The 26,380-nt window shown below is 57.4% G+C and overlaps 1 protein-coding gene across 2 annotated transcripts in view; it reads right to left on the reverse strand.

The window, feature by feature from the left end:
• FARP2 (FERM, ARH/RhoGEF and pleckstrin domain protein 2) overlaps positions 1-26,380 on the reverse strand; it is a 100,932-nt gene that overhangs the window by 16,784 nt on the left and 57,768 nt on the right. For both annotated transcript variants that reach the window (XM_042239310.1, XM_042239300.1), the window contains exons 8-16: positions 23,502-23,649; positions 15,361-15,456; positions 13,550-13,713; positions 13,154-13,222; positions 12,497-12,554; positions 10,636-10,870; positions 3,048-3,211; positions 701-790; positions 12-145 (exon numbers count right to left, since the gene is read on the reverse strand). In XM_042239310.1, the coding sequence (XP_042095244.1) occupies positions 12-145; positions 701-790; positions 3,048-3,211; positions 10,636-10,870; positions 12,497-12,554; positions 13,154-13,222; positions 13,550-13,713; positions 15,361-15,456; positions 23,502-23,649 (1,158 nt within the window). The remainder of the gene's footprint in view (positions 1-11; positions 146-700; positions 791-3,047; positions 3,212-10,635; positions 10,871-12,496; positions 12,555-13,153; positions 13,223-13,549; positions 13,714-15,360; positions 15,457-23,501; positions 23,650-26,380) is intronic.

Raw genomic sequence — 26,380 nt, forward strand, 5'->3', positions numbered from 1 at the left:
CAGGGCATTACCAGAGCACCAGCCTCTGCTCCACCTCACGAAGGAAGCCTCTGTGGAACTCGTAGATGGGGTCGATGTTGGAGAAGAGCAAGGTCATCAGGTCTGCAGGCATGGCGTCCGCCTTGACCACCGCGCTCCGGAACCACTGCCGGGAGAGCTCAGGGTGACCCAGGAACCTCACAGCTTAGGTCATGCGGCACTGACTGCAGAGCCCCACGAGGACAGCTCAAATCAGTGCTGCGGCCAACCTCTCGGCTGGTCACCCAGTGTTCACAGTATGACAAAACGATTCTGGATGAAAAGCTTCCAGGGATATGTCACCAGGTTTACAAAGATTGGACCCAGTGCTGACCTGACTAGACATGTTTGAAGGCATATATATTTAACAGAGCATATATGGCTCAGCTGGTTAAGAATCCGCCTGCAAGGTGGCAGACCTGGGTTTGATCCCTGGGTTGGGAAGATCCCCAGAGAAGGGAAAGGCTACCCACTCCAGTATCCTGGCCTGGAGAATTCCATGGGGTTGCAAAGAGTTGGACACGGCTGAGCGACTTTCACACTTCGCACACTCCGCACACATAGACATGCACACACGGATTTCATGACAGCCAAGGGCAGCCTATCAGGAGGGGTTCTGTCTCTGACCTAGATTTAAGAAGCAGTCAGAAAATCAAAGCAACAAAGGATTTAGGTTTCATACCACGGTAATAACTTCTAAATCCTTCAGGCATGTTCGTTCTGTAGCGAGAATCTCCTTTGCTATGAAATATGCCTCGTCCGTAGGCACGCACTGCAAGAAGCGCAGAGAGCGTGAGTGAACGCCCGCCGGCCACGTCACCGGCCGTCCTAACACGCCGTCTCTTCTGCTGAAATTAGCGCTGTCGTGTGATCTTCACGTGTAATTCCTGAGTCACTTCTAAGTGAAAATATAAGCCCAGTTTTACCTCCCTCAGATGCTTTTCTCATATTATGTTATTCTTTTCGAGAAAATAATTGCTGCTTAAACGCTGGCATACCCTGAAACTAATTACTCATTCTGTGATGAGATTACTGTTCCGATGTCGCTCCCAGGACTGCAGCTGGTTCACACACAAATGCAGGCACACCTCAGAGAAGCTGCGGGTTGGGTTCCAGACCGCCACCGTCGAGCAAACATCACAGTAGAGTGGGTCAGATCAACGTGCAGGGACAAGCCCCAGCGAGAGCCCTCCAGAGCGGGACGGGCAGGGCTGCACCCGAGTAGCAGGCCCTGTGCTCGCCTGGGCCGGGGGCTGTGCCTTGCCCCTGCAGGGCCCCATGCCACCCCGAGCAAGCCAAGGTCTGCTTGGCGGCCCCTCCTCCATGCTTTCCTACCGGTGCTCGCCCGGCCCTACTGTGTTTCTGCACGCTCACCCTCTGCTTCTCCACCAGGTGGAAGACTTGGGACTGACCCTCCAGTGTCAACTGTGGCAACAGGTACCTGGGACGTGCCAAGTGCAGAGGTCCCTGCCCTTGAGCAGACAGCCTCCCAGGAGGAAACAGGTAGGAAGCAACTCGAGCTGCTGAGGAAGTGACCCATCTGGGCAGCAAAGTGCACGGGATGGGAGCAGGTGGGGTAGAGGGTGGGTGGTCCGGGCCAGCTCAGAGGTCAAGGGTGGGGGTGGGTACGAGGTGAGAGAAGTGGTCGCCGGCGGGAAGGCAGGGTCTTTGGTGCCTATCTCAGCACATGGTGGTGTGCTGGCCCCAAGGTGAGTCTGGGGGCTGGGGCTGCTCAGGAGGTGCAAGGGAGGTGAGCCAGGGAGGGGGGGCCCACACATTCTGGAGGTCCGGGCCCAGGCAGGTGGAGGGGGTGAAAGAGTACGGCAGGGGTGAAAGTCCAAGGCTGCAGGCGATCAGCTTGGGGATGAAGTGTGGTGGGGTCTGAGGCGTGCTGGGAAAGGGAGGCTGAGGGCCGGGGCTTCTTCCTGGGGCCTGAGACCAGCTCCCCTGCGGGCACCGAGTCAGGATGAGAAAGCCTGCAGGGAAATGCCCCGTCCAGGAGGGAGCATTGCTGGGAGGTGGGTGCCCGGAAACAACCGCAGCAGCATCACTGCCGAGGTCACAGCCGCACAGCAGGTGCCACCAGTTAGCGACAAGGGGCTGCCAGCAGCAGGGCGGCAGCAGTGGCTCATGGACGCCAGCCTGGGTAGCCAGGGCCAGCCCCGATTTCCAGATCGAAGAGCAGCTTCTAGGAAACTCAGTGGGGTGGACGCCAGCAACACCCCAAGGTCAGGGCCCAGGTCAGGGCAGAGGGAGGGGCCGAGCTTTGTTCCTGAAGAGCCCAAGGGGAGCCGGCCAACAGGCAGAGGGGCACCCGTTAGAGAGAGAGCACCAGCGCCGTTTCAGGCGTCCCAGTACTGTGGGGCCTCGCCAGTTTCCGCACAGTTAGTGGGAGATGCTGGTAGGGAAGGGCTTTCAGGCAGCAAGCTGGCACTGGGCTCCGGAGAGGACTGGGCAGCCCCCCGCCCCCACCGCACCCTGTGAGCTGGGCAGCCAGACACTGATGCCAGAGCCCAAGGTGGGCTAGGAGCATGGAGGCGGCCCCGGCCCTGCGGGGGTCATCAGGGAGACTGGGGCTCCCTGCCTAAAGCTGGGGGCCCTGAGGCCAGGGTGCCCCTGCTTCAGGCCATGGCCTCGCTTGCGAGAGGCGTCTCTCCTTGATCCCCGGCTCTGCCTGCCAACCTCGCGCCTGCCCGACACTGAACTTGCAGGGGGGGGCCTCACCTTCTGCCACAGGCCCAGCCCCAGGACACCCCTCCGGGACCACCTCAGCCACAAGCCCCTGCTCCCCTGACCCCCGGGCCTCCTCCCAGCTCCTCCACTGTTAAACTGAAGCCAGTAGTTCGGGGAGCGGCGAGGCTGAGGTCTCCGGGATCCAGCCCCACACTTGGAACTAACGGATGCCAGGAACCATGAGAACAGTGGGGAGGCCCATCGTGGCGCGGAAGCCCCGAGGTGAGGGGAGGGTCTCAAGACTGGGGCGCCCCTGACCCCCGGTTCCCAGCAGCAAGCACCCCGGGGGCGCCCACCTTGCGTCTCGGCTCCTCCCGGTCGTCCGTCCTGGCTCCAGCGGCGTCAGCGAGGACGGGGCCCAGGAGGGGGCTGGGGCCCTGCGCGGCTGGGCCCTGGGGGCTCAGGCCTGGCGGGCTCCTCTGGGTGGAGGGAGAAGGCTGAGGACTCTCCATGGAAAGGCCTGGAAGTGAACGGGTGATGGGGGGCAATAAGGAAGGGCGGACCCGAAGGGCAGCACCGCCACCAGGCCCTTCCAGGGACGGCGGCGGCAGGCACGGCTCAGTGTGACCCCACTTCCCCAAGGAGCCTCCAGGGCGGCCTGGCCTCAGAGCAGGGAGGGGACCGCAGGTGGGCGAGGAGGAGGACAGGTGTGCTGAGACCGACTCATTAACCCTGCCCCAGAAAGCTGGGTCGCTCAGAGTTACCTGCACGGTTCTCTACATCCCTGACTTGTTCATTGACAAGGACTTTACTCTGGCGTTGTAGAATCACCCCACAAAAGCAGCTGACGCTCACTGTCCTTCCCTCCTTCAAGTGCTGTTTGCTCCTGATCACACTGAGGCCAAGTCTGCACCTTGTTCTATGTCATCCAACACTCTGTAATTCAAAGTTATCTCACCTATTTAGAAAAATCCTCAAAGGTTTATTTATAATGTTTTTCTATGAGAAATTAATAACTATTAAATGCCAAATTTGACAATTACCTTAAAGTAGAATTTCAGAGAAGACGTTTAATTGGTGATTAAAAGCAACTTAAGATACCCTAACAAGTGCAGTGTGAAGGAGGTAGGTGCAGAGAACGCCCATGCTGTAGCCCTGCAGCCCCGCAGCGCGGCTCTCCTCCCAGCGGCCCGGTTTCACATTGACAAGCTCAGAGCCCTGGGGAGCCGGAGCTGGGACCCCACCCAGGGCTTCCGGGGACAGGCTCCCCAGGCCGGCTGGTAGAGCTGACCCCTGGGCTGCTCACACCACATGGATATAGACACAGACAAATGTTCGCGGACACTGGAAAACCTGGACAGCGTAGAACAGAAACAGAGCCCGTTTATTAAAAGCTGCTTTCATTACATGTTTAACATCGGCTAAGCCACCTGAAAATGACGTGACTTCCCCACGTCCCCTCCCGCCACGCCAAGCCCACAAGGTCATGTCTGCCCAAACACCCAAACACGGCTGCTTTGACCGGAGAAGAGGCTCGCCCCCCAGACGAGCTGTGAGGATCACACTCCAGAGTCCCTTCTGTCCCTCCTTAGCCTGGAGCCGCGTGATGAGACACTGTGACCCACTGAAACTTCAGAAAAGAGCATAGAAGCGGAGGCTCGAGAAGGAGGGGACACGTGAACACTGACGGCTGATTCACATTCTCATGCGGCAGAAACCAGCAAAACATTGTGGAGCAGCCGTTCTCCAGTCAAAGAGGAAGAGGCTGCAGCATCTGCTCGCAAGGCGAGCGCCGGTTCTCCCCAGGCCTGCGCTCGAGGGCCGGCGCTCACACTCACTGGTCCCGAGAGCGAGTCCACGGGGCGGCCCCGCAGCCTCCCGCCCCGCGCAGCCCTCCTCCACGAGGCCGCCCACAGGAAGCTCGCGGTGCGGTTTACCAGAAGGTCTCACACAGAGGCTTTATTTTTGAGCAGCAGAAGGTGACAGGTGAGGGGCTGGTGGCGGCACTGACGCCTCCCACAGGCAGGCCAGGGTGGGCAGGGGTGGGCTCAGCAGGGGTGTCGACGGGCAGACGGTGCTAGCTCGGGGCGGGCGGCTCATTTGGAATCTCCTGTTTGGCTTGGGGGTGGTTAGAGCCACCATCTGGTATTGTCACTGTGGGCACAGCTGCCCTTGTATCTGTGGGCTCCACATCTGAGGGTTCAACCAGTGAGGACTGAATTTATTCGGGGGAGAACGTTCCAGAAAGCCGCGGAAGGCAGCAGGTCTACGCCTGTTCAGAGCACCGCCGGCACAGTGGGGGCTGTGCTCACAGAGAGTCCGGTGTCCGGGCGCGCGGCGGTGGGGGGCCCTTCCTGCGGGGGGGCGCGCTCTCTCGGGGCCCTGGAGCCAGCCCCGTGACTGCTGGGGGACGGCTGCGCTTGCTACTCTGCAGACACCGCCAGCGCGTCCTCTAGTGACCAGACGAACGGCCACCGCAACCTGGCGTTGGGCGTTTACTTTCATTCAATCTGTCGGCTACAGTGAAACGTTGCAGGTCCCACCGACATCCATTTTATCAACTCAGATGCCAGGAGATAAGACGAATACATCTGTGGGGAGCTGTCCTCAGGCACGTGGCAGGAAGCGTGTAACCACCCACACTCGAGGCTGTAGAGTGTGCGGCCCACTGTCCCTGTCGTGCAGTCCCCCGTGGGGCTGTGGCTTTGCCCGCCACTTCCAGGAGGGCCTGGGGTGTGTGAGCACTGCTCTGGACCCTGTGATGACCCAGGCACTGACCGTGGAAAATCCTGTCCACACAGACGACCTGCCTTAGTGCACAGGCTAACAGGCAGACAGGCAGCTCAAGTATTTTCAAGGTGCCACACATCACGTTTTAGCTTCCACAGGGTATGTGTGGCCCTAACCGGCATGGTGAAGAACCTTACATATCTGTTAACGCCGACCCCTGTGTGCAAGGGCGTCTACTGGCCGGGGCAGCGCAGCTGAGTGGAGGGACTCCTGCTCCAGGACCAACTGCTCACACATGGGGTGCGCTCCTGTTCCCCCGCAGCCTCGGGGACCCCCAGATCCTGCAGACGGGCCACGTCTGCAAATGGCATGTTGTGACAGGGCCCAAAAGCAAATGATTGGAGCAGGTGGACAGCTGCTGTCCCCCTAGAGGTCACAGCAGGCTCTGCTCTCAAAGCTGCAGGGCCAAGGCCTGAGTGTCTTCAGAAAAACCACTGAAAATGTAAAACTTTCATTTCAAACAGTCAGCAGGAAGCCACTCGGGAAGAGCGTTTTCTCCATGGGCTCTATTTCCAATTGTTCCTAAGAATCCTCCCGCAGTGTCATCTTCTCCTGGGACCTTCTCCTGACTGCCTGACAGGGTTACAAAAGAGAGACGCCACATTTAGATGGGAAGCTTGGCTACTTTCACTTTGTACCTTTAAATGCTCTCCTTCAAAACCCAGTAATAAAATTATCTTGAAACCTTGTGCCTCACAGTGGAACGAGAGTCAGCTCCGGTTTGGAAAAGTCAAGGTAGAGTGTGAAGGTTAAGAAGGCGCAGGGCGCAAGCTGCAGCGGCACCTGGGTGGCTGGAAGGGCGGCCCCTCGGCCCGGAAGAGAAGGGGAGCGCCGGCCTCCTGACGCTCCAGGCAAACAGGACCCTGGGGTTGGCGGAAGCTGGGCCTGGCTCCACGTCTGGCCCAGGGTTTTCTGAGTCACTTTCAAGCAAAATGCGGCTCCTGAAGCAAAAGCTGCTCTGAGGGTTCCAAGCGCCACTCCCCTTCCTCCTGCTCTGTGTCCATCCTTCTCCCGAGGCTGACGCCGCAGTCCGCCCGTGGTGCCAACACTCAGGGGTGATATCTGTGTGCACGGCGTGTCTGGGGCGTCTCCCGGAGTTTCCGTCTAAGTACATATGACTCTTTCCTTGTTAAGGGAAGCAAGCATCCCAACCTACAGCTCAGTCCCACCCTGGGCCAACTGTCCGGCCGACGCCCGCTAGGTGTGGGGTCTTCTCTGTGGGACACTCCTGCTGGCCCAGGGAGCAGGCTCTAATAAATGACACCTTCTGTCTAAAGCTTGAGAAGCTGTGCCTTAACGATCCTCTGGAGCACTTGAGCACTGGAGGCAAGGTCCTGTACAGTACGCAGTCTGCAGGGATGCCGCTGGGAGGGAGGCGAGGCCCGAGTGAACGCTCCTGGAGAGTGAGGCCACAGGGCTTTCACGCTCCTGACCGCTCGCCCTGGGGACTGACCAGGCTAACCTCTGGGGGTGCCGGAACCGAGGCACCAGTCAGGGACGGGGGTAGAGTCACAGGAGGGACCCACGCCCGTGACCCACTGTCCTCTCCTCTGAGGGCCGTGACTGCCTGCCGCAGGCTCCCAGGGAGCGTGGGCCAACAGAGGCCGCTCCAGAGCTGCGAGGCGCCCCCGACTCCTACCACACTGGGTGCCAGGCGCCCCCCACCCCCACCACACTGGGTGCCAGGCGCCCCCCACCCCCACCACACTGGGTGCCAGGTGCCCCCCGACCCCGGAGAGCAGGCGCCCCTCCCTAAGGCTCATGCTGCGGGCACTCTCCTCAGCCAGCCCCCAGGAGCAGCTGCGCGGGGCGACGGGGGCAGCTGCGCAGGACGAGAGGCGGGTGGCTCCTGCAGGCGCAGAGAGCTCTTGGTGGCCAAGGGGTCCCAGAATCTGAGCAGCTGCTTCACTTCAGCCCAAGGATTGTATTGGGGGGGTGTCTACTGACTGCGGGGAGGTGTCTCTCTGACTGCAGGGAGGCAATAACGGCCTCATTTTCAGAAGACGCCAACAGCATGTGTTCTGTGCCCGAGGACCACGTGGTTCCTCCCCGCCGTGGGGGCTCCTGCGGGCCCAGAGCGGCAGACTGCAGGCTTCCTGCACCCCTTCACCTGCTGATCACAGGGGCCACGGCGGGCCCAGGCGGGGCTGCTCAGGAAGGCAAGAGGCTCCCCCGCTGGCCTCCTGTGGGGAATCACCCCTCACGGCCACAGTGAGATAGTCTGAGGACAGCGTGGGGCCGGCTGCCTGCAGTCACGGACGGACAGACATTGGTGGGACCAGAGGCGACACGGGCTGTCTCAGGGGTGGGCTTGGCACACGAGACGACCTTCAGTACATGTAAATCAAAACCACAGGCGAGCAGAGCATAGGGGGCTAAAAGGCCTAAAATCTGTAGCAAACGCTCTCTTATTTTACTGAGTCAACAAAAGATGTCTGAGCCAGTACATATCTGCAAATGCATAAATGGCAACTTCAACGGGAAACAAACTTTCAAGAACCACAAGCCAGGAAACGTCAACATGTCTTTAAAGAATAAGCAAGTTCAGATTCACAGGAAAATGCCAGCCCTTTCCTCCTCACTCCCGGGGACACAGACGCATTCACGCAAAAGGTGGCACCAGGAGATGCGGCCGGCAGGCACACGCTCTGGCCTGGGGCGAGGCTGGCACGGCCACGCGCACCTCCACAGCCTTAAGAACAGATGTGAGAAGGCCCATGTCGGGCACTGCCGGAGCCCGGCCGTGTCCCTCCCCATTCTAAGGTGGGTTTGGTTATTCTGAACCAGGTGGGCCCTGCAGACGCAGACCTGGTGTCCGCATCACATGCCACGGGGTTGCAGCCTGCGTGCCCAGAGGATCAACCACCGCCCGCCGGGCGCTCAGCCACCCACGTGGCGTTGGGAGACGTGTCTGCGCTGGAACCGCTGCGACTTGGCCGAGATGACCGTGGGGACAGGGAATGGCTTTCACAGCAGGCTGTCCGCACAGCTTTTACTGCCCACACCTCGATCACTACCAGCCACAGTCTTAGAAACACAGGTTACCTGGCAGAAGGGCTGCGGGGATCCGTGACTCAAGAAGGCATGGGGACGCACGGCACCCGCGTCTGCGCGGCCGGCCTGGCCAGAGTGAGAACTGAGGGAAGGGAGCGTTCCCGGGAGCCCAGGCGGGGCCGTACTCCCAGCAGGGGTGCACAGGCGAAGCACCGACTCGGGGCGGAGGCTGCCGGGCGGCACCCACACCTGCAGAGACGCCTGGGCAGCCCCTCCCGGCACCGCCAATGGGCCCTGCCCCTGAGGCAGACTCGACTTTCAGAAAACTGGCCTGCAAGCATGGCTGTGCCACCAGGTGCAGCCAGAAAGCAGTGCAGATCTCAGGCACGTCCTCGGGGTGGGGGGAGCCGCCACCTCACCTGTCCACACACACGCCCGGCCGGGCCTCAAGACCACGTGTCGGGGGTGGGCTCGGTCAGAACCGGAGCAGCTGTGTCCAGCAGGCACCTGGCCTGAGGGAGGAGCTGGCGTTTGTATGAAAGGTAGAGCCCCCATGGCTCAGTGAGGCCCTGGGCACCGGGTCTCCACAGGGAGCAGGTGCCCGTCAGCCCTAGCTGCTGCTCCTGGTCCTGCCTTCCCTGAGTGGATCACAGAGCATCCCCCAAGGCAGGCAGAGAGGACACGGCCCGGCCTCCATCGCAGGCTAACCCACCGCCTCCCCCAGGCAGAGCGGCCCCGGGGTCAGAGTCACGAAGGTGACTCCTCGGGTACCAGGCACCCTGGACCCTAAGGCCGTGGCACCCCTGCCCCAAGATCTGGGTCTCGGGGGGCTCCCTCAGGGTCTTGCACAGTCAGATCAGACAAAGGCACGACCTAATTAGTCCTGGGCAGCGTCTCAACTTAAAAAGCAGCGACAGGCATAAGGCACGTGTTCCACTCAAGGCCAACGTGAGCGCGAACCAGCACCACTTGAAACGCGTGGTTGGGCCGAATGAGAGCAAACGCTGGAGAATAAAGCTGCAGAGACAGGCTGGTCCTGAGGGCTGGCTGCAGACACGCGTCTGTCCCCACTCTGCCGCACAGCCTTCAGCACTGTAACAAGCACACCTTTTAATTTCTTGACGTATGAGAGGGAACAGAGAACCGGGGGGATGAAGAATACCCAGCCGTGACCACCAAATCACTTCCTACGCCAAAGCCGACTGCCTGAGCCCTCGCCCCAGAGCGGGCGGGGGTCGCCTGGAAGCGCTCAGGGCAGGCTCTCGCCTGTTGGCTCTCCAGGAATCAAATTCTTCACGTTATTCTGCAAACTGAAAACGAGTCTGTCTGCCCTGGCCTGCACAAAGGGGCTGCTGAAGAACAGGCTCACGTCTAGGGGGACCACGGCCTCGGAGCCCCACGAGTCTGTGTCCGAGCTGCTCGAGTCCTCAGCCGCCGTGGGCGGGTAGCTCAGCTGCTCTAACTGGTCCACGATGTCTGAAAACTGGAAGGCCGAGCTGGCCTCGGAGCGCACGGAGCAGGCGGGGAAGTTGGCCATGGAGCTGGCCCCAGACGGCGGGGCAGAGCCGGGTGTGTGTGCGGACAGGCCTCCGGGCAGGGGCGCGTTGCTCAGCGAGCTGGCCTCGGACTGGTTGTTCCGCAGAGAGCTGGTGTCAGACGGGCTCAGCAGGCGCTGCATCAGGCTGGCCTGCGCCTTCACCTCCAGCAGCTCCGAGGTGTCCAAGGGGTGCGCGTCTCCGAGGCTGCCCTCCTCGAACTCAAAGCCACAGCCCCCGTCCCCAGGGACCACCTCCGGGGAAGACCCTTCGGGGCTGGACGGGCCGGAGCCTGGGCTGAGGCCGCCGTAGGGGAAGGAGAAAGCCTCTGAGCCCCCGGCAAAGAAGGAGATGTCTGCAGGGTCGTCGTCTATGAATTCCTCGGACACCTGCAGCTGGGCGCTTGTCAATGTGAAAACCGGGCCCCCACCGTGGCCCGGTGGGCCGCACAGGTGCCCCCCCCTGGAGGAGGAGCCCCCGGTCAGGGGCCCCTCACCGCGGTCACCATGCCCTGCAGCCGGGCGCCCCCTGCCCACGCCCCCTGAATCTGGGCCTGAGGTGGGGCAGCTCAGCCCCTCAGGACTGTGGGGGCCACAGCTCTTCGCGCCCCAACCGAAGCCGACACCTTGGTGAGGCTGGAGCGCAGGCAGCCGGGGGCGCTGGGCCGTGGCCACGGAGCTCCTCTCTGCAGCTGGCCGCCGGGCGCCGGGTGCGGGGGGGCCCGTCTCGGAGCTGCTGCCGCCGACCTGGAAATCGCGTGGGCCCGGGGGAACTGGAGGGGACGCAGGGGCCGAGCAGAAGGAGGCGGCTGTGGGCGATGGCGTCACAGGAGTCGTCACAGCCTCGGAGAATGAGGTGCTCTGGGGCAGAACGAGAGGACAGGAGCGTGAGGCGGCAGGCCACGCTGGAGGGCTCAGCGCCCCGCGCGCCTCTCACGGCTCCTGCAGCGGAGGCGGCAGGCCACGCTGGAGGGCTCAGCGCCCTGCGTGCCTCTCACGGCTCCTACAGCGGTGACAGTCAGATCATTTCTCTACAAATAACAGGAACACAGATGCGGCCCGAAGTGGGCTCAGGACTGCCTGTTTTCGGTCCCTGTGACTCACTGTCCTCTACGTGCTCAGTACCACACCACTTCTGCCACTCAAGTCCCGAGTCTCCTTGGCACCTGGGTCACCCTGAAGTCCCCTGGGGTGTCTCTGGACACTGGCATCCCCTGGGGCTGGGTGGCTGCAGATGGGCTGAGCCACCCCTCAGCTAGCAAGGTGCCCCCAACCCGCCAGGGCTGCTGGGGGATGAGACGCGTGGGTGCATCCCAAGGTAAGTTCCTTTAACTTCAAAGATTTAACAAGGAATTCCTAAATAGAAAACATATCCCTAAGAGTTAAAGAATGCTTTTACTTAAAAACCCAATTAAAAAAAATTGGGGACACAGAAGTGTTACTGTGTGAGGTACACCTGCAGCTCTGTAAATCCTATTAGAGTATGAAAGATAAAGGCGCAACAGAACGAACAGCGTGCAGCAGTAACAACTATAGATACGAAACTGCACAGCTGCACACAGAATTATGAACTACTACCACGTGAAAAGAGCAGGCGCCTACATGAAAATAGGCTTGCACGTGGCAGTCAGCACGCGGGGGTGAAGGCAGGGAAAGACGACCGCGAAGCTGGCCGGCACACGGAGCCGGCGACTCCCAGCCCGCGCCCGGCGCCGCGGCCTCACGCCCCCTGGCAGCGCGCGAGGGGCCTGTGGCGCCGCGCTTAGTGGCTGTGCCAGACACGCTGGTGCACACACCGCTCCTTGCTTCTCACCTTTAATGTGACAGCAGAATGCCCGCGGAGTGAACACAGCTTCACTGAGCAAATCGCCGCCCCCCCCCCCCCCTCCCCGGCCCCCCTCCCCGCCCCAGCTGGCATTATCAGCACTTCGCACTTTTATAGAAGTTGTATTTCTTAGCTGTTTTCCTGACAACAAAAAGCACTGTGTCCACTGCAGAAAACCAAGTCAAATGAGAAGCCCAAGAAGATGAAAACTGCCTGGGACCCAGTTGCTGGGAGACGACGTTCGCTGCTGCGAGGTTCATTCCCTCGAGCACCCAGCCGTCTCTCTAAACCAGGAAGAGGTTCTCCACGGGTCACCGTGCAAACAGCCAGTGTCACTGCTGATGTTTCCTGAACGTGTCCTGCTCGGGCTCCACTCTGCTGAACCGGGCCTCTTAGTGGCTCCTGAGTCACCCAACAGGCGGCCACACCCAGCCCAGCCCAGACGGCGGTCGCCGGGGCCTCCAGGATCACAAGCAACACCGTGACACGTGTCCGCCCACAAGCTTCCTCTTCCAGGACTCCTTTCTGCAAACAGGGCCCCAGGACTGGAATTGGCACGTACATGATGGGCTAACTTTAGGGTTCCCACTGCAGCCATGCCAGGCTATTCCCTAAAAGGGGATTGGAGACTACATCGGGGGCGTTTACGCAGAAGCACTAACCTGCCGTGGCAAGTCCACCTTGAGGGCGCGGAGAGACATCCGGGTCTTGCTGTGTCTCCTGCAAGCAGAGGACAGGCGGTGAGCCCCACGCCCTGCTTGCCTGACCCCACTGCTTTCTTTTTTCCATCTTCAGTGCATTTTAATAAGAATGCCATCATCAGAGGAGCTCCTGGAGCACACAGCGTTAGGGTGCCGAGCCCGTCTCTAAAGCAGCACGTGCTGCGCCCGTAAGGAAGGGCTCCCACGGAAACAGGCCGGGGTTTGTAAGACGCCCTGAGGCATCTAACTAGAAACGGCAGGATGACGGAAAACAAGACTGCAAGCAAAAATCCACGCGCAGAAGAGGCGGCATTAGGGGAGGGCCCCACACTCACAGAGCTTCAGGTCCACAGTCTAACACTGAGAACACCGTGCTCTGTAGAAACACCACGTCCAGGAGGAGCGAGGCAAACTGGAGCACGTGTCACCTGCATCTGAACAACTTGAGTGACAGTAAAACGTGAGCCATCACCATGAAATGGAGCAGAAGAGACGGAGCCCAAGCGTCAAGACGCACATCTACACAGCGGAAGCGCCTTTCATTCAGGCAAAGCCTGAGACGCTTGAAATGCTGGCGTAAGCGCCCACACTCTGCATCGTGAGGACGAGAGCGCTCACCTTTCATACGGAGCCCTCTTCATCCCACCGCCTTTGACATAGTCAGCAAGCTGTTTCTGAGTTCTTCCACTGCAAACAAAATTCAGATTTTACAGGAAAGAATAAACGGGAATACACAGCACTGATTCTTCACAGAAGCAAAGGGAAAGTAAGACTTGCCCAGCCTGTCCTAACTTTACACGTGCATTTAAAAAGTATGCTTTGCATTAATAAGCGTAACCACTGTTCCAGGCGCCGTTAGGAGGCCCCTTCCCCCACTGCTCTATTTGCCGCGCTTCCAGCGGTTCTGTGGCCGCAGCCCATGCGGAACTCTCTGTCCGTGAGCCACGCGCACCCTGACTGGACGTTTGGGTTCTCAGTGCCACAAGGAGAGAGCTGCCCAGTGCGGCCGCTCACCTGTATCTGAAGGAGGAGCCTCTGCTGAAGAGGACGGCTTTAGCTTTCGGCTTGGGCTGATCAGAGAGTCTGAAGAAGGTGTGATGCTCCACACAGATCTTCCAGAAGCTCTTACATTCGTCTCTGCTGCCCAACACGAACTCCAGGGTGTCCTGGTAGGGCCCCTACGAGTGGGAAGGCAAAGGCTCGAGTGGCCACCGCAGGAAGAACATTTAGGAAGGCCGCAGGCTACTCCAAAGTTAGAAACTAGGGAGGTTTTCTTTCTGAAAGTTGTACACAGACTGCTGGTTCCGTTTATAGTTGAGAGGAGAAAAATACAGCGGAATATTTCTTTGTAGAAATATCAGAGGAGTGCGGTCATCTAAGTCACAGGGCTAACATTTTGAAGCTTCTCTCTGAAACCTTTTCCCACGTTAGAGGAAACCAAGGCATCTTTCTGTGCTGGCTGACACATTGACCTGTCGTCACCCACTCACTTTCCTGTGGGCTTTCTGAGGGTGTTTTGGATGAGCAGGACACAGAGGTTTTCAGGCCCACAAGCATCACCATGAAGAAACCACTGCCGCATCTCTCATGGTTATTGCTCAGGATAAATTCCTAGAAATGTTACACTGAGCTCAAAAGCAATGCACGTTTCTGGACACGGTGATGTTCATTACCCAATCACCTTCCAAGAGAGTATAGCAGCAATACTTTAACTCCTATATTTGATCCCAAAAGTCTTAAGTGCTTAGGAATCGGTATAACACGTAACCTTGCCAGGTGCAGAAACAGACACAGTTCAGAATCTTGCGCTAATTCTCTTATTTCCCTGTCTCTGTGGAATAACTGCCAAAAACATTTTTGTTAACTTATAGAGGAAAAATCTAGCCTTTTACTTGCATTTTATAAGTGTTCTTGGCATTCTTTACACTTCTCTTTCATTCTTAGAAGAAATATTTGAATAACAATTAAGCTATCTGTCCACACTTTCTGCACAAAATAAGCACACTTGCAGGTCGCAGTGACCCTGGTTTGACAAAACCCCTGCTAATCCCCGGCCTCTGAGAAGCTTAGGGGTGGCCCCTCCCGGGACTGGCCCCTCCCGGGACTGGCCCAGGCTCTCGGCTCCGAGGTGAGGTTGAGCTGCAGCCCACAGGGCCCCCTCCCACAGCGGCTGGCTGATCCGTCTCCCAGCTTCCTGGCACAGTGGAACACCGTGAACATCTTAGAGTTGTCTCAAGTATTGGATTTTTTCCTCCCATCAGACTGTATAGACATTTACGTTTGTCCCTTTTTACTGCTGCTGCTGCTAAGTCGCTTCAGTCGTGTCCGACTCTGTAAATTTATATTTAATTATTAACTTACGGAGTCACAAAAGAAAGGAACATTTATTTTCTGAAAGTCAAGGCTTCCTCAGTTAGAACCACAGAAGGGTCAATTTCTGAGTCAAAGACACAGAATTCTGGAAACATCCTCCGTTCCTGCTGGACAGAAGCCCAGCACTGACTTGCTGCGGGGCTTTGGACCACAGCTAAACCCTCTGCACTACAGTGCTGCCACCCAAAAGAGGAGCGGCTGCAGGGAAGCTACGGTTCTCAGCAGCCCGGGAGCCCGTCAGCCGTGGATGCTCTCAGGCCACTCGGCCACCCCGGGCTGCCAGCACACCCTGAGGCGGGCCCCGCTGGGCAGGTCTCCCCAGCGCCCACCCCCAGCCACCTACCCTGTTCTCACATTCCCTTGTGCGTTATGCTGAAACGACACACAAACAATTAACCACTGAGCGGAGGGGACGGTCCCTCAACTTCAGGGGCTCTCGTGATGGCACTCACATGGACCTCCGGGTGGAGTTTGATGAGAAACCTTTTCCTCTTGAAGCTGAGCTTTCGGAGCCTGGACCAGTTGAAAGTGTTGATTCTGGTGCTGCTCTAAAACCCAAGAGACGGACGCTGAGTAACGACACACATGTAATCCAGACGCACACACACGCTTTCTCATGAGACAGAGGTGTGAGTTACAGCCTTGCTAGAAAGCGCAGCATTATATTCAGAAGCAAATTATATTTAGAACTCATTATACAGTTGTTATATTCAAAATGACAATTAAAATGTCAATACTAAACATACTAATCTGTTTTAAGAAGAACACTTTATTGCTCTGATAAAGCTCTGATAAACTTTTTTTTGTCAGTGTTAACAGTGAACATTTTGCAGCCATCCCAGCAAGGACAGCGCTCTGGAGGGACTTGGGGGTGGAGGGATGGAGGAGAGCTGAGTTTCTCAGCGAAGGAAAGAGAGGAGGATGGAGTGATCCCAGGGGTGCGTAATGGACCCAGAGCCGGGGCTGAACTCCGGACTCCTCAGACAGAGTGAGCGCTGGGGCCCAGACCCCGGCTTCTAAACACTCTTCACCTTGGAGACTGGGACTGTCTGCTCTTCCAGGGTGGGGCAGGCAAGGAACAAAGGAACCTCGACCATGTTATTGTGTGAGAAAGTAAGTAAGTGCTGAGAAAGGGTGGGGAGACGCCGAAAGGCACAGACGCCACCTGAGGGGCGATTTAAAGACCAGTAGAAACAATAACAGCAGACCAAACATCAGATCTCAACCCGGATCACAGCCCGAGTAGCAGGAGGACCAGGAGACAGTGCACGCGTCCACAGAGACGAGATAAAACAGACAACCCGAATCACAACCCGAGTAGCAGAAGACCAGGAGACAGTCCACAGGATGAGAAAGCCCCTCGAGCAGCCTGAATAATGGCATTTTAAAAGCGGCCTTTTGGCCACCGTGAGGGAAGTTCAGTCTTAAAGTATCTCTCCACAAATACCAACTACAAAGGACAAAAGTCTCCTTGCGGGCTTCCCTGGTGGTGCAGTGGATAAGAACCCACCTGCCAAAGCAGGGCCCACGGGCTCCATCCCCAGTCTGGGAGGACCACGTGTGCCACCGAGTAGCTGAGACGCACCGCCACTCCCGAGCCTGGGCACAGCAGCGAGGAGGAGGCCTGCTCACCACGGCCGGAGAAGGCCCGAGCGCAGCGGCAGAGACCCAGTGCGGCCAACCAGCAAAGACACAGCCTGTGGGAAGGCAGCTTGCAGCGAAGAAGCCTGTCCGCGCCTTCCGAGCAGGTGCCAGATGCCGCCCCCGGCAGGGACGGACGGCGCACCCCCTGGCCCGTGACTCGCTGCCCAGGCAGCTTAGTCTCAGCAGCAGCCGGGCCGGGCAGGCCCACGTCACGAATGACTGACCCGGACCTTCTGAGGCACCGCAGCCGTGAGGACAAGGAGAGGAGGGAGACACTTCCCGCTGACGATCCCGGGCAGACCCTGGCTGGGCGGAGCAGCTCAGCCTGGGTGGCAGCATCTGAGATCATGAGGCGGGCGCGCCTGGGGAACCCGGGTGGGGGTCCCCGGTGAAGGGGCTCGCAGTACACTCTTGTACTTGTCTGAACTTGAAAAAGCTTTTCAGAATAAAAACTCTGAATGTGTGGAAACACTCTCTGGCATTTTCTTTCCTGTCCTTGGTCTTCGTGACCATTTACTCTTTTCCACAAACTCAGGATGGGGGAACGGCAAGATGAAGAACGCTCTCCATTCAAGATACAAGCCCAGCACTTTAGCCGTAAGGCAGGCTTGGAAACACGCACAACACAGACAGGCTCCGAAACGAGGGCACGCAGAGGCGCAGAGGCCGGTCCCAGGGAGGGGCAGAGGAGGCGTGTCCGCGGACAGAGGCAGAGGGTCAGCGAAGCCGGGCGCGGCGGGACCAGGGCCCGGGAGGGCGGCGTCGACGTGTTCTGGAATCGGGGCAACAGCTGCACGATTCTGCGAGTATATTAATACTGGAAACACTGACTTATACTTCTGAAGGGTGGGCTTCACGTTCTGTGAATTCCATCTCAATTCCTTGCATTCCTAAGAGATGTCCCTGAGATCCCGACTCAAACGTCAGCCCCCACCTCCCTGCGCGGCCGACACGCAGTCACTCCACCTGTGGCTCAGAATGAGACACAGGAGGCTTCTCAACTCCATCCTCAAAACCAGCAAACCTTAAAACATCAACAGAAGGGAAGGCCGCACCTCAGCTCCCGGCCCTGGACGCAGGGGCTCACGGGAGGCGGGAAGAGGGCCTGTCCACACCGCTGGCCCACGCCGCTGTCTGCCTGGACCGCACCCCGCGGGACCGCGTCCACCCCTCCCTACGGTCCCCCCAAGTCTGACCTGTGCTGTTGATCATGTGAGCGCTGCTCGCAAACTGGGCAGGGGTGGACCACAACTGCATTTTCCTCCTATATATGTAATGCTCCCAGAGCTGCTAACTGTCTCTCCATAATTTTCTATGTGCCCGTCACTGGTTCAGCTCAAAACTTCCCTGCAGACCTTTAAAACTCTTCAATGTGATCTCACCATGACATCTCTGACCGGCTTCTTTTTTGGTTGTGCCATAGGACTTGCAGGATCTCAGTTCCCTGACAAGGGAATGAACCTGGGACCCAGGGATTGAACAGGAGACATGGGTTCGATCCCTGGAAGGGAAGATCCCCTGGAGGAGGAAATGGCAACCCACTCCAGTATTTTTGCCTGGAAAATCCCATGGACAGAGGAGCCTGGCGGGCTGCAGTCCATGAGGACAGAAAGAGTTGGACACGACTGAGCTCGTGTGCACACACACGCCCCACAGCAGCGCAGGCGCTGAGCCCTCACCTCTGGGGCCCCAGGGGACTCTCGCGCAGGCCCGCTTCTTTCCTGGCAGTCTCCCGGAGCCCCTGCGTCCTTCTGCTGACACAGGATCTCCGCATCCGGGCATGGCCACCCCCTCCACTCCTCAACACGCCGGCCTGTGTCCTCGGCTCCCACCTGGGTCCTCTCCTGCACCTTCGGCCTCAGAAGGCTGCACGGGGACTGAGTTTTCTGAAGAGCAGCATGTCTGGAAGTTCTTCTACTTTCTTCTTGGGTAGGAGTCTGGCTGCACAGGTGCTGGAAATGACTTTTTTTTCACATTTAGAACCTCCATCCAGCAGTGTCCAGCCCGGCGGCATTTCATGCCTCCCCGCCTCTCCCCAGGAAGCCCGCTGATCTTCTGTGTTCTGACGTCTCAGATGGACAAGTCCTGCCAGATCTCCCTTCACTGGGAGTAAAGCCTGTGGGCACCTTCCACCTGGAAACCCGCGCCTGGAGGTTTGGACGCTTCTCCTCCAGTAACGTCTGCAGCAATTCCTCCGCTGCCGTTTGGGTCCGGCCTCTAGAATCCGGGGTGCTGGGCCGCCTGGGCGCTGCGGGAGTTCCCTCCCGTCTCTCCGTCTCTCACCCTCTGTCTCTCTCTGCTTTGCGGGGCTCTCAGCCTCCCAGGCCTCCTGCTGCCAGCCTGCGCCTCTCCGGGCCGCTGTGTCCCTGCGCCTGGCCGGCTCTCGCTTCAGGGTGTGGGCTTTTACTTCTGAGGCTTCTTCGAGAAGGCCTGGCGCACACACTCAAGGTTGGTGGTGACCCTGCTTGGAGCAAGTCTATGGGCACCGTTTTCCCAGCAGCGCTCACTCACTTCTCTGTACCACATTTTGGGAATTCTCACAGTATTTCAAACCTCTTATTACACCTGCTAAAGTATTTGTCATCAGTGATCTTCGACATTACTTCTGCAAAGGGACATGAAGTACAGTAATATACTAACAAGGCACCCACCTGAGTCCAGACTTAGCGTTCCCCTCTCCCCTCTGTCTTCCCTGGTGGCTCAGACGGTAAAGCGTCTGCCTACAGTGCGGGGGACCTGGGTTCAATTCCTGGGTCGGGAAAATCTCCTGGGGAAGGAAATGGCAACCCGCTCCAGTACTCTTGCCTGGAGAATCCCATGGATGGAGGAACCTGGGAGGCCACAGTCCATGGGGTCGCAGACAGTCGGACACGACTGAGCGACTTCACTTTCACTTTCTTTCTCTCCTCTTCTGAAAGCCTGCTGACTCTAGTCACCATCCAAGGGGTGCCGACGCCAGCTTTTCCACAGGGAATAAATCGTGTGTGTGTGTGTGTGTGTGTGTGTGTGTGTGTGTGCGTGTGTGTGATTTCCTCCCTTTTCCCCACAAGAGGCAGCAAGTCACACACACAGCTCTGAGCACTCTCTCCCTGTAGCAGCGCATCTCAAAGGCCGTCCCGTTTCTTAGGACAGCGCCTGCATCCTCGGGACAGGTGGCCAGGGACCCCGTGACGTGGGTGCAGCACCGTGTGCGTTGTAACCAGCCCTCTAACAGTTAATTACCAATATTTTACTATGACAAACCAGGCAGAGCAGAAACTCACAAGAGAGAGTCTACGCTCATGCTGAAGCTGTGCCTGCTCCCTGGGGATGAGGCGTGGGGCAGAGAGGCTTTCCTGCTTTCGCACCTCCTCCAGCCCCGAGTTTCTGCTTCTCTGAGTCTCTTCTTCTCACAAGTTTGACACCTGCCCTGCAAATACCATCTTCCTTGGAAAGAAGGCTTTCCTCAAGTCCCTGGTTCTCCCTGTCACCGTCTAAGTTCAGCAGGAGGCCCCAGGTGTGCCAAGTCAGGGACCGTCTGGTAAGCCCTGGCCAGGCACCGCCAGGGGACGCTGGTCTATGGGGCACTAGGCAAGGCCCAGCGTCTCTCCAAGGATGCTTATTAGTTGAAACAGAGAGAGCAATAACGATGCAGGGGAAGAGCCAGAAAGCATGGGGTCAGCGTTCGCGTCGCCAGAGAGGCCAGGTGGTGCCCGAGGTCATCCCCGAGGGGTCATGTGTCCCCTGCACGTGGCCCAGCTGGGCACCGTCCCTGACTCTAGCCACAGGAAAACGGTGCCCGGACTGGTCCACTGCTCCGGGTCACAGGCAGCGGCAGCATGACCGCTGAACATTATGGCTACTTCTAGACTGCATCCTGGCCTGCAGAAAACAGGAGCTGCGTGGACACGCCTGGCCAGGTGACAAGGGGGGCAGACCCGTAGATTGAGGGGCCTCAGTGAGAGCTGCACAGCAGCCCCGACAGGGCGTGGTCTCCTCCTGGGGAGCACACAGACGCTCTCAGGGGCAAGGGCCCTGCGAGGGCAGCGTACCCTCAAGGCTTCAGAACATGCGTGTGTGTCTGTGTGTGTCTCTGTGTATATGTGTGCACACGTCTCTCTCTGTGTGTATGCGTGTGCCTGTCTGTGCGTGTACAGCTCCCCAGGTAGTGTTAGTGGTAAAGCGCCTGCCCGCCAGTGTGGAAGGCCTGAGAGGTGTGGGCTTTATCCCTGGGTTGGGAAGGTCCCCGGGAAGAGGGCAGGGCAGCCCACTGCAGCACTCTTGCCTGGAGAGCCCCATGGGCAGAGGGGCCGGGGGGCTACAGTCCATGGGGTCGTGAGGAGCCAGACGTGCTGGCAGCGGCCCAGCGCTCATTGTGCACCTGTGTGCGCCGTGTGCCTGTGCGTGTGCACGTCCCGCTTGTGTGTGTGTGTCTGTGTATATGCGGTCTGCACGGTGTGTCACTGTGTATGTGTCTCTGTGTGTGTGTGTGTGTGTGTGTGTGTGTCTGTGGGTGTTTGTAACTGAGTCTCTGTGTGGATGTGGTCTGTTTCTGTATATATGTATCTCTGTACACGTGTGTGTCTCTGTGGCTGTGTGTGTATGTGTATCAGTATGTATGTGTGTGTATATGTGGTTTGTATGTCTGTGTTTGTGTCTGTGTATCTATGTATCTGTGTGTGTGTGTATATGTGGTCTCTGTGTGTGTACATGTGGTCTCCGTGTATATGTGTCTCTGTGTATATGTGTCTCTGTGTGTGGATGTGGTCTGTTTCTGTATATATGTATCTCTGTACACGTGTGTGTCTCTGTGTCTGTGTGTGTCTGTGTATCAGTATGTATGTGTGAGTACATGTGGTTTCTTTGTGTCTATGTATCTGTGTGTGTGTGTACATGTGGTCTGTGTGTACATGTGGTCTGTGTGTATATGTGGTCTGTGTGTATATGCGGTCTCTGTGTGTATATGCGGTCTCTGTGTGTATATGTGGTCTCTGTGTGTATATGTGGTCTCTGTGTATCTGTGGTCTGTGTGTATATGTGGTCTCTGTGTGTATATGTGGTCTCTGTGTGTATATGTGGTCTCTGTGTATATGTGGTCTCTGTCTGTGGATGTGGTCTGTGTGTATATGTGGTCTCTGTGTATATGTGGTCTGTGTGTATATGTGGTCTCTGTGTATCTGTGGTCTCTGTGTATATGTGGTCTCTGTGTATATGTGGTCTGTGTGTATATGTGGTCTCTGTGTATGTGTCTCTGTCTGTGGATGTGGTCTGTGTGTATATTTATGGGTCAGTGTGCGTATATGTGTTCTGTGTCTGTGTCTGTGTGCTGCTATTTGTATATGTGATCTGTGTGTGTGTGAGTGTGTGTGTGGAGGGGCAGGGAGTGAGAACACGGGCCTGGGGGGAACTCGTGTGACGAGCACGTGGGACTCTACGTGCTCGTCTGATTCTCCGTGTTTTCAGATCGTCTGCGATGAGTCTTTGAAGAGGAGGCTCTGAGGGCTGGCCGGCAGCTCCCAGGGCTGGAGTGGGGACCCCGGGGTCAGAAGCCCACTTGCAGGCACTGCCCTCCACCTCCAAGGGGAGGCCCCCGCCCGGGGTGGGGCGGCCGCTCTAACTGTCTTGCCTCCGGCCCCGCCCCGGCGCCCATTCCCCTCGCCTTCCGAGCTCCCAGCTCCGCTGACAGCCCTTGCCCTCCGTGGGCTCCCTTCCATTCTTGGTTCTCACTGATGTCAAGTTTAAAAGATTCCTTCACTGTTATTCCAGTGGGGATTCTGAGGGAGTGGAAATGGATTCAGTCTGCCGCCTTTAACCCAACGTCTCTAATCCTTTGCTTTTGCAATTTCTTCTGGACATAGATGGCTTGCGCTTTTCTGGAAGAATGACAGCCTCGATTCAGGGCTGCGCTTTTCTGGAAGAATGACAGCCTCGATTCAGGGCTGCGCGTGCCCGTGTGCCGGGCAGGGGCCGCCGGCAGAGGGCGTGCGAGTGGGGCCTGGGCACGGCGGGGCCGGGGCTCAGGAGGAGGCCACACCGCTGACGCTCTAAGTGCAAGCCTGGCATTCTTTCCGACAGGAAACTGAAATTTGATGCCTGATTTTAAAAGAGAAAGGAAGAGAAAGGAAGAGAAGGCGAAACTAAGCGTTCTTGGCTGGGGAGGCTGGGCTCAGACCGGCTGTCTCAGGGGCTGCGTGAAGCCCGTCGCGGAGGGAGGCGCTGCAGCGGGAGGCCTCGTTCCCGAGGTGCCGAGGTCCTGGGCGGGACCCGCGCCAGGGAGGGCCCCGGAGCCCGGGCGGCCCCGCGCCAGGGAGGGCCCCGGAGCCCGGGCGGCCCCGCGCCAGGGAGGGCCCCGGAGCCCAGGCGGCCCCGCGCCAGGGAGGGCCCCGGAGCCCAGGCGGCCCCGCGCCAGCGAGGGCCCCGGAGCCCAGGCGGCCCCGCGCCAGGGAGGGCCCCGGAGCCCAGGCGGCCCCGCGCCAGGGAGGGCCCCGGAGCCCAGGCGGGCGCCCGCGGCTGCTTCCGGGTGCTTCACACCACCAGACCCAGCACGCAGATACGTCACCAGAAACACTGCTCGGGGCCCTTCACGTATCTCCTCCCTCGCGCACATCCAGCGGGTGCAGACGGCCCCAGGACCACGGGCGCGGCCCCCGAGGCTCTCCAGGTGGCTCGGGCTCCTGCACTCAGTGGGACTGTGGCCGGCGGCGGAGACCCCACGCGCAGCAGCCCCCCACCCCCGGGGCAGACGCCGCCCTGCAGGGTGCTCTGAGCCCCCGGGTGAGGTTCCGGGGGACGACCTTCCAAACAGCATTAGAAGGAAGAGTGGGCTCCGGGACAGAGTCCAGGGCTAGGAAACGACCTCTCTAAGGGGGACAGGCGGGACCACACAGTCCAAATGCTCCGCCTCCCAGTGTGAGGTGACTCGGCGACAAAGACTCGCCAGCGCACGAAAGGAGGGCACCCCGCCACCTACCTGGAACACCAGGATGCCCGTGTGTGAAACGGCCAGCTTGATCTTGGCCCCCTCCCGGTCAGAAGCCGAGTGAAATCTGATGCCGTACATGTCCAGCTTCCGGGCAATTTCCAGCACCTGGAAGTCTGACTCAGCCGGCGTCTGGCCCCTGCAATGAAAGACAGCAAGTTCACAGCGCTCCTGAGAGCAGAAACTCAGACAGAGAGACCAGAAAACAGAGCGGACACACAGGCAGCACAGGGGCTCCAGTCTTCAGGGGGGCGGCCACGCCCTACAGATGTGTACCCACAACGAAGAACGCTGCACAGAGGCCACAGAAGCTGGCCCCTTCCTTCCGGTCGGTACTCCCCAGGGGGCAGATACTTTCTTTGCACTCCTGAGATGCTCAGCCTTATGATTTTATCTTCATACAGACAAACTGATGTCCAAACATTACAGGCAGAGACGAATACTAAAGACGGGACACACCACGTATTTAATGGTATTTAATGGTATCTCAGTACGTCAAGGCTGTATATTGTCACCCTGCTTATTTAACTTCTGTGCAGAGTACATCATGAGAAACACTGGACTGGAAGAAACACAAGCTGGAATCAAGATTGCCGGGAGAAATTTCAGTAACCTCAGATATGCAGATGACACCACCCTTATGGCAGAAAGTGAAAAGGAGCTAAAAAGCCTCTTGATGAAAGTCAAAGAGGAGAGTGAAAAAGTTGGCTTAAAGCTCAACATTCAGAAAATGAAGATCATGGCATCCGGTCCCATCACTTCATGGGAAATAGATGCAGAAACAGTGTCAGACTTTATTTTTGGGGGCTCCAAAATCACTGCAGATGGTGACTGCAGCCATGAAATTAAAAGACGCTTACTCCTTGGAAGAAACATTATGACCAACCTAGACAGCATAGTCAAAAGCAGAGACATTACTTTGCCGACTAAGGTCCATCTAGTCAAGGCTATGGTTTTTCCAGTGGTCATGTATGGATGTGAGAGCTGGACTGTGCAGGAGGCTGAGCGCCGAAGAATGGATGCTTTTGAACTGTGGTGTTGGAGAAGACTCTTGAGAGTCCCTTGGACTGCAAGGAGATCCAACAAGTCCATTCTGAAGGAGGTCAGCCCTGGGATTTCTTTGGAAGGAATGATACTAAAGCTGAAACTCCAGTACTTTGGCCACCTCACGCGAAGAGTTGACTCACTGGACAAAACTATGATGCTGGGAGGGACTAGGGGCAGGAAAAGGGGACGACAGAGGATGAGATGGCTGGATGGCATCACGGACTCGATGGACGTTAGTCTGAGTGAACTCCAGGAGGTGGTGATGGACAGGGAGGCCTGGTGTGCTGCAATTCATGGGGTCGCAAAGAGTCGGACACGACTGAACAACTGGACTGAACTGAACTGAACTGAACTGAATGGTATCTAACGGACGTCCCTGGTGGCTCAAGTGGTTAAGCGTCTATCTATAATGTGGGAGACCTGGGTTCGATCCTTGGGTCAGAAAGATCCCCTGGAGAAGGAAATGGCAACCCAGTACTATTGCCTGGAAAATCCCATGGACAGAGGAGCCTGGTAGGCTACAGTCCATGGGGTCGGAAAGAGTCGGACATAACTGAGCAACTTCACTTTCATTAAACCCACTTCAAAACTTTAAAAGGTACAATGCTAATCATTAGAATATACCTTTATAAAAATTAAATTATGCAAATGAACAAAAATAGAATCACCAAAACAAATGGCGTTATCCTTGCCTGGCACACAGTCCGCAGACAGTGAGCAGCTCCAGGGCAGGGCGCTCAGGACGCCCAAAGCCTCCACGAGCAACTTCCATAAACAGCTCGTTTTCCTTCTTGCTTCTGAAAGCCTGAGTTTTGGGATCTTTTAGGAATAACACGACTGCTTGGCTTACGCCATTCTTGGAATTTCCATCCTTTGACTAAAATGTGTGTCCTCTGAAGCTGACCAGACACTTATCAGCTGACACTCTAATAAGCCCTCAGCAAGGCGATGGCCCCGCTGCATGCAAGCGTCTTCTTCGCCTGCTCATCTCCTGGTGGACACTGTTTTCTGGGCATCGCAAGGAGTGCAGCTGTGAGCACGGGGCTGCACGCATCTTGTCCAGTCAGGGTTTCTGTTTTCTTTCGATAAACACCCAGGAGTGGAAATTTTCATTTAATGTTAGATTTTTAAAATTGGAGCTGGTTTACAGTGCTGTGTTAGCTTTTGGCACAGAGCACAGTGAATCTGATGCATATGCGTATGTCTCCTCTTTTCTGGACTCTTCTCCCGTGGAGGCCATCACAGAACTGGGTCTGTTTTTGGTTTCTTGAAGCGCCTCCAGTCTGTCTTCCACGGCTGCCGCACCGATGTGCACTCTCACCAACAGCGCACAAGGGCTGCCGCGGCTCCACAGCCTCCCCAGCACTTACTCCTGTCCTTTTAGAAAAGGACATATAGCTGAGGCACAATATTAGGTGAGCCACAGGTGTGTCACAGGGTTCATCACTTTTAAGGTTACATAATCCATTTATAGTTGTTATAAATACCGGCTATATGTTTAGAAATCAGTGAACTGAAATGAGCCAGAATGGGTGAATTTAATTCAGATGACCATTATATCTACTAGAGTGGGCAAAAACCTTTCAGAAGAAATGGAGCAGCCCTCATAGTCAACAACAGTCCAAAATGCAGTACTTGGGTACAATCTCAAAAACGACAGAATGATCTGTTTGTTTTCAAGGCAAACCATTCAATATTACAGTAATCTAAGGCTATGCCCCAACCGCTAATGCCAAAGAAGCTGAAATTGAATGGTCTGAAAGTGAAGAGGAGCTAAGAAGCCTCCTGATGAAAGTGAAAGAGGAGAGTGAAAAAGTTGGCTT

This window comes from Ovis aries, chromosome 1 (genome assembly GCF_016772045.2).
Source record: "Ovis aries strain OAR_USU_Benz2616 breed Rambouillet chromosome 1, ARS-UI_Ramb_v3.0, whole genome shotgun sequence".
Classification (NCBI taxonomy): Eukaryota; Metazoa; Chordata; class Mammalia; order Artiodactyla; family Bovidae; genus Ovis; species Ovis aries.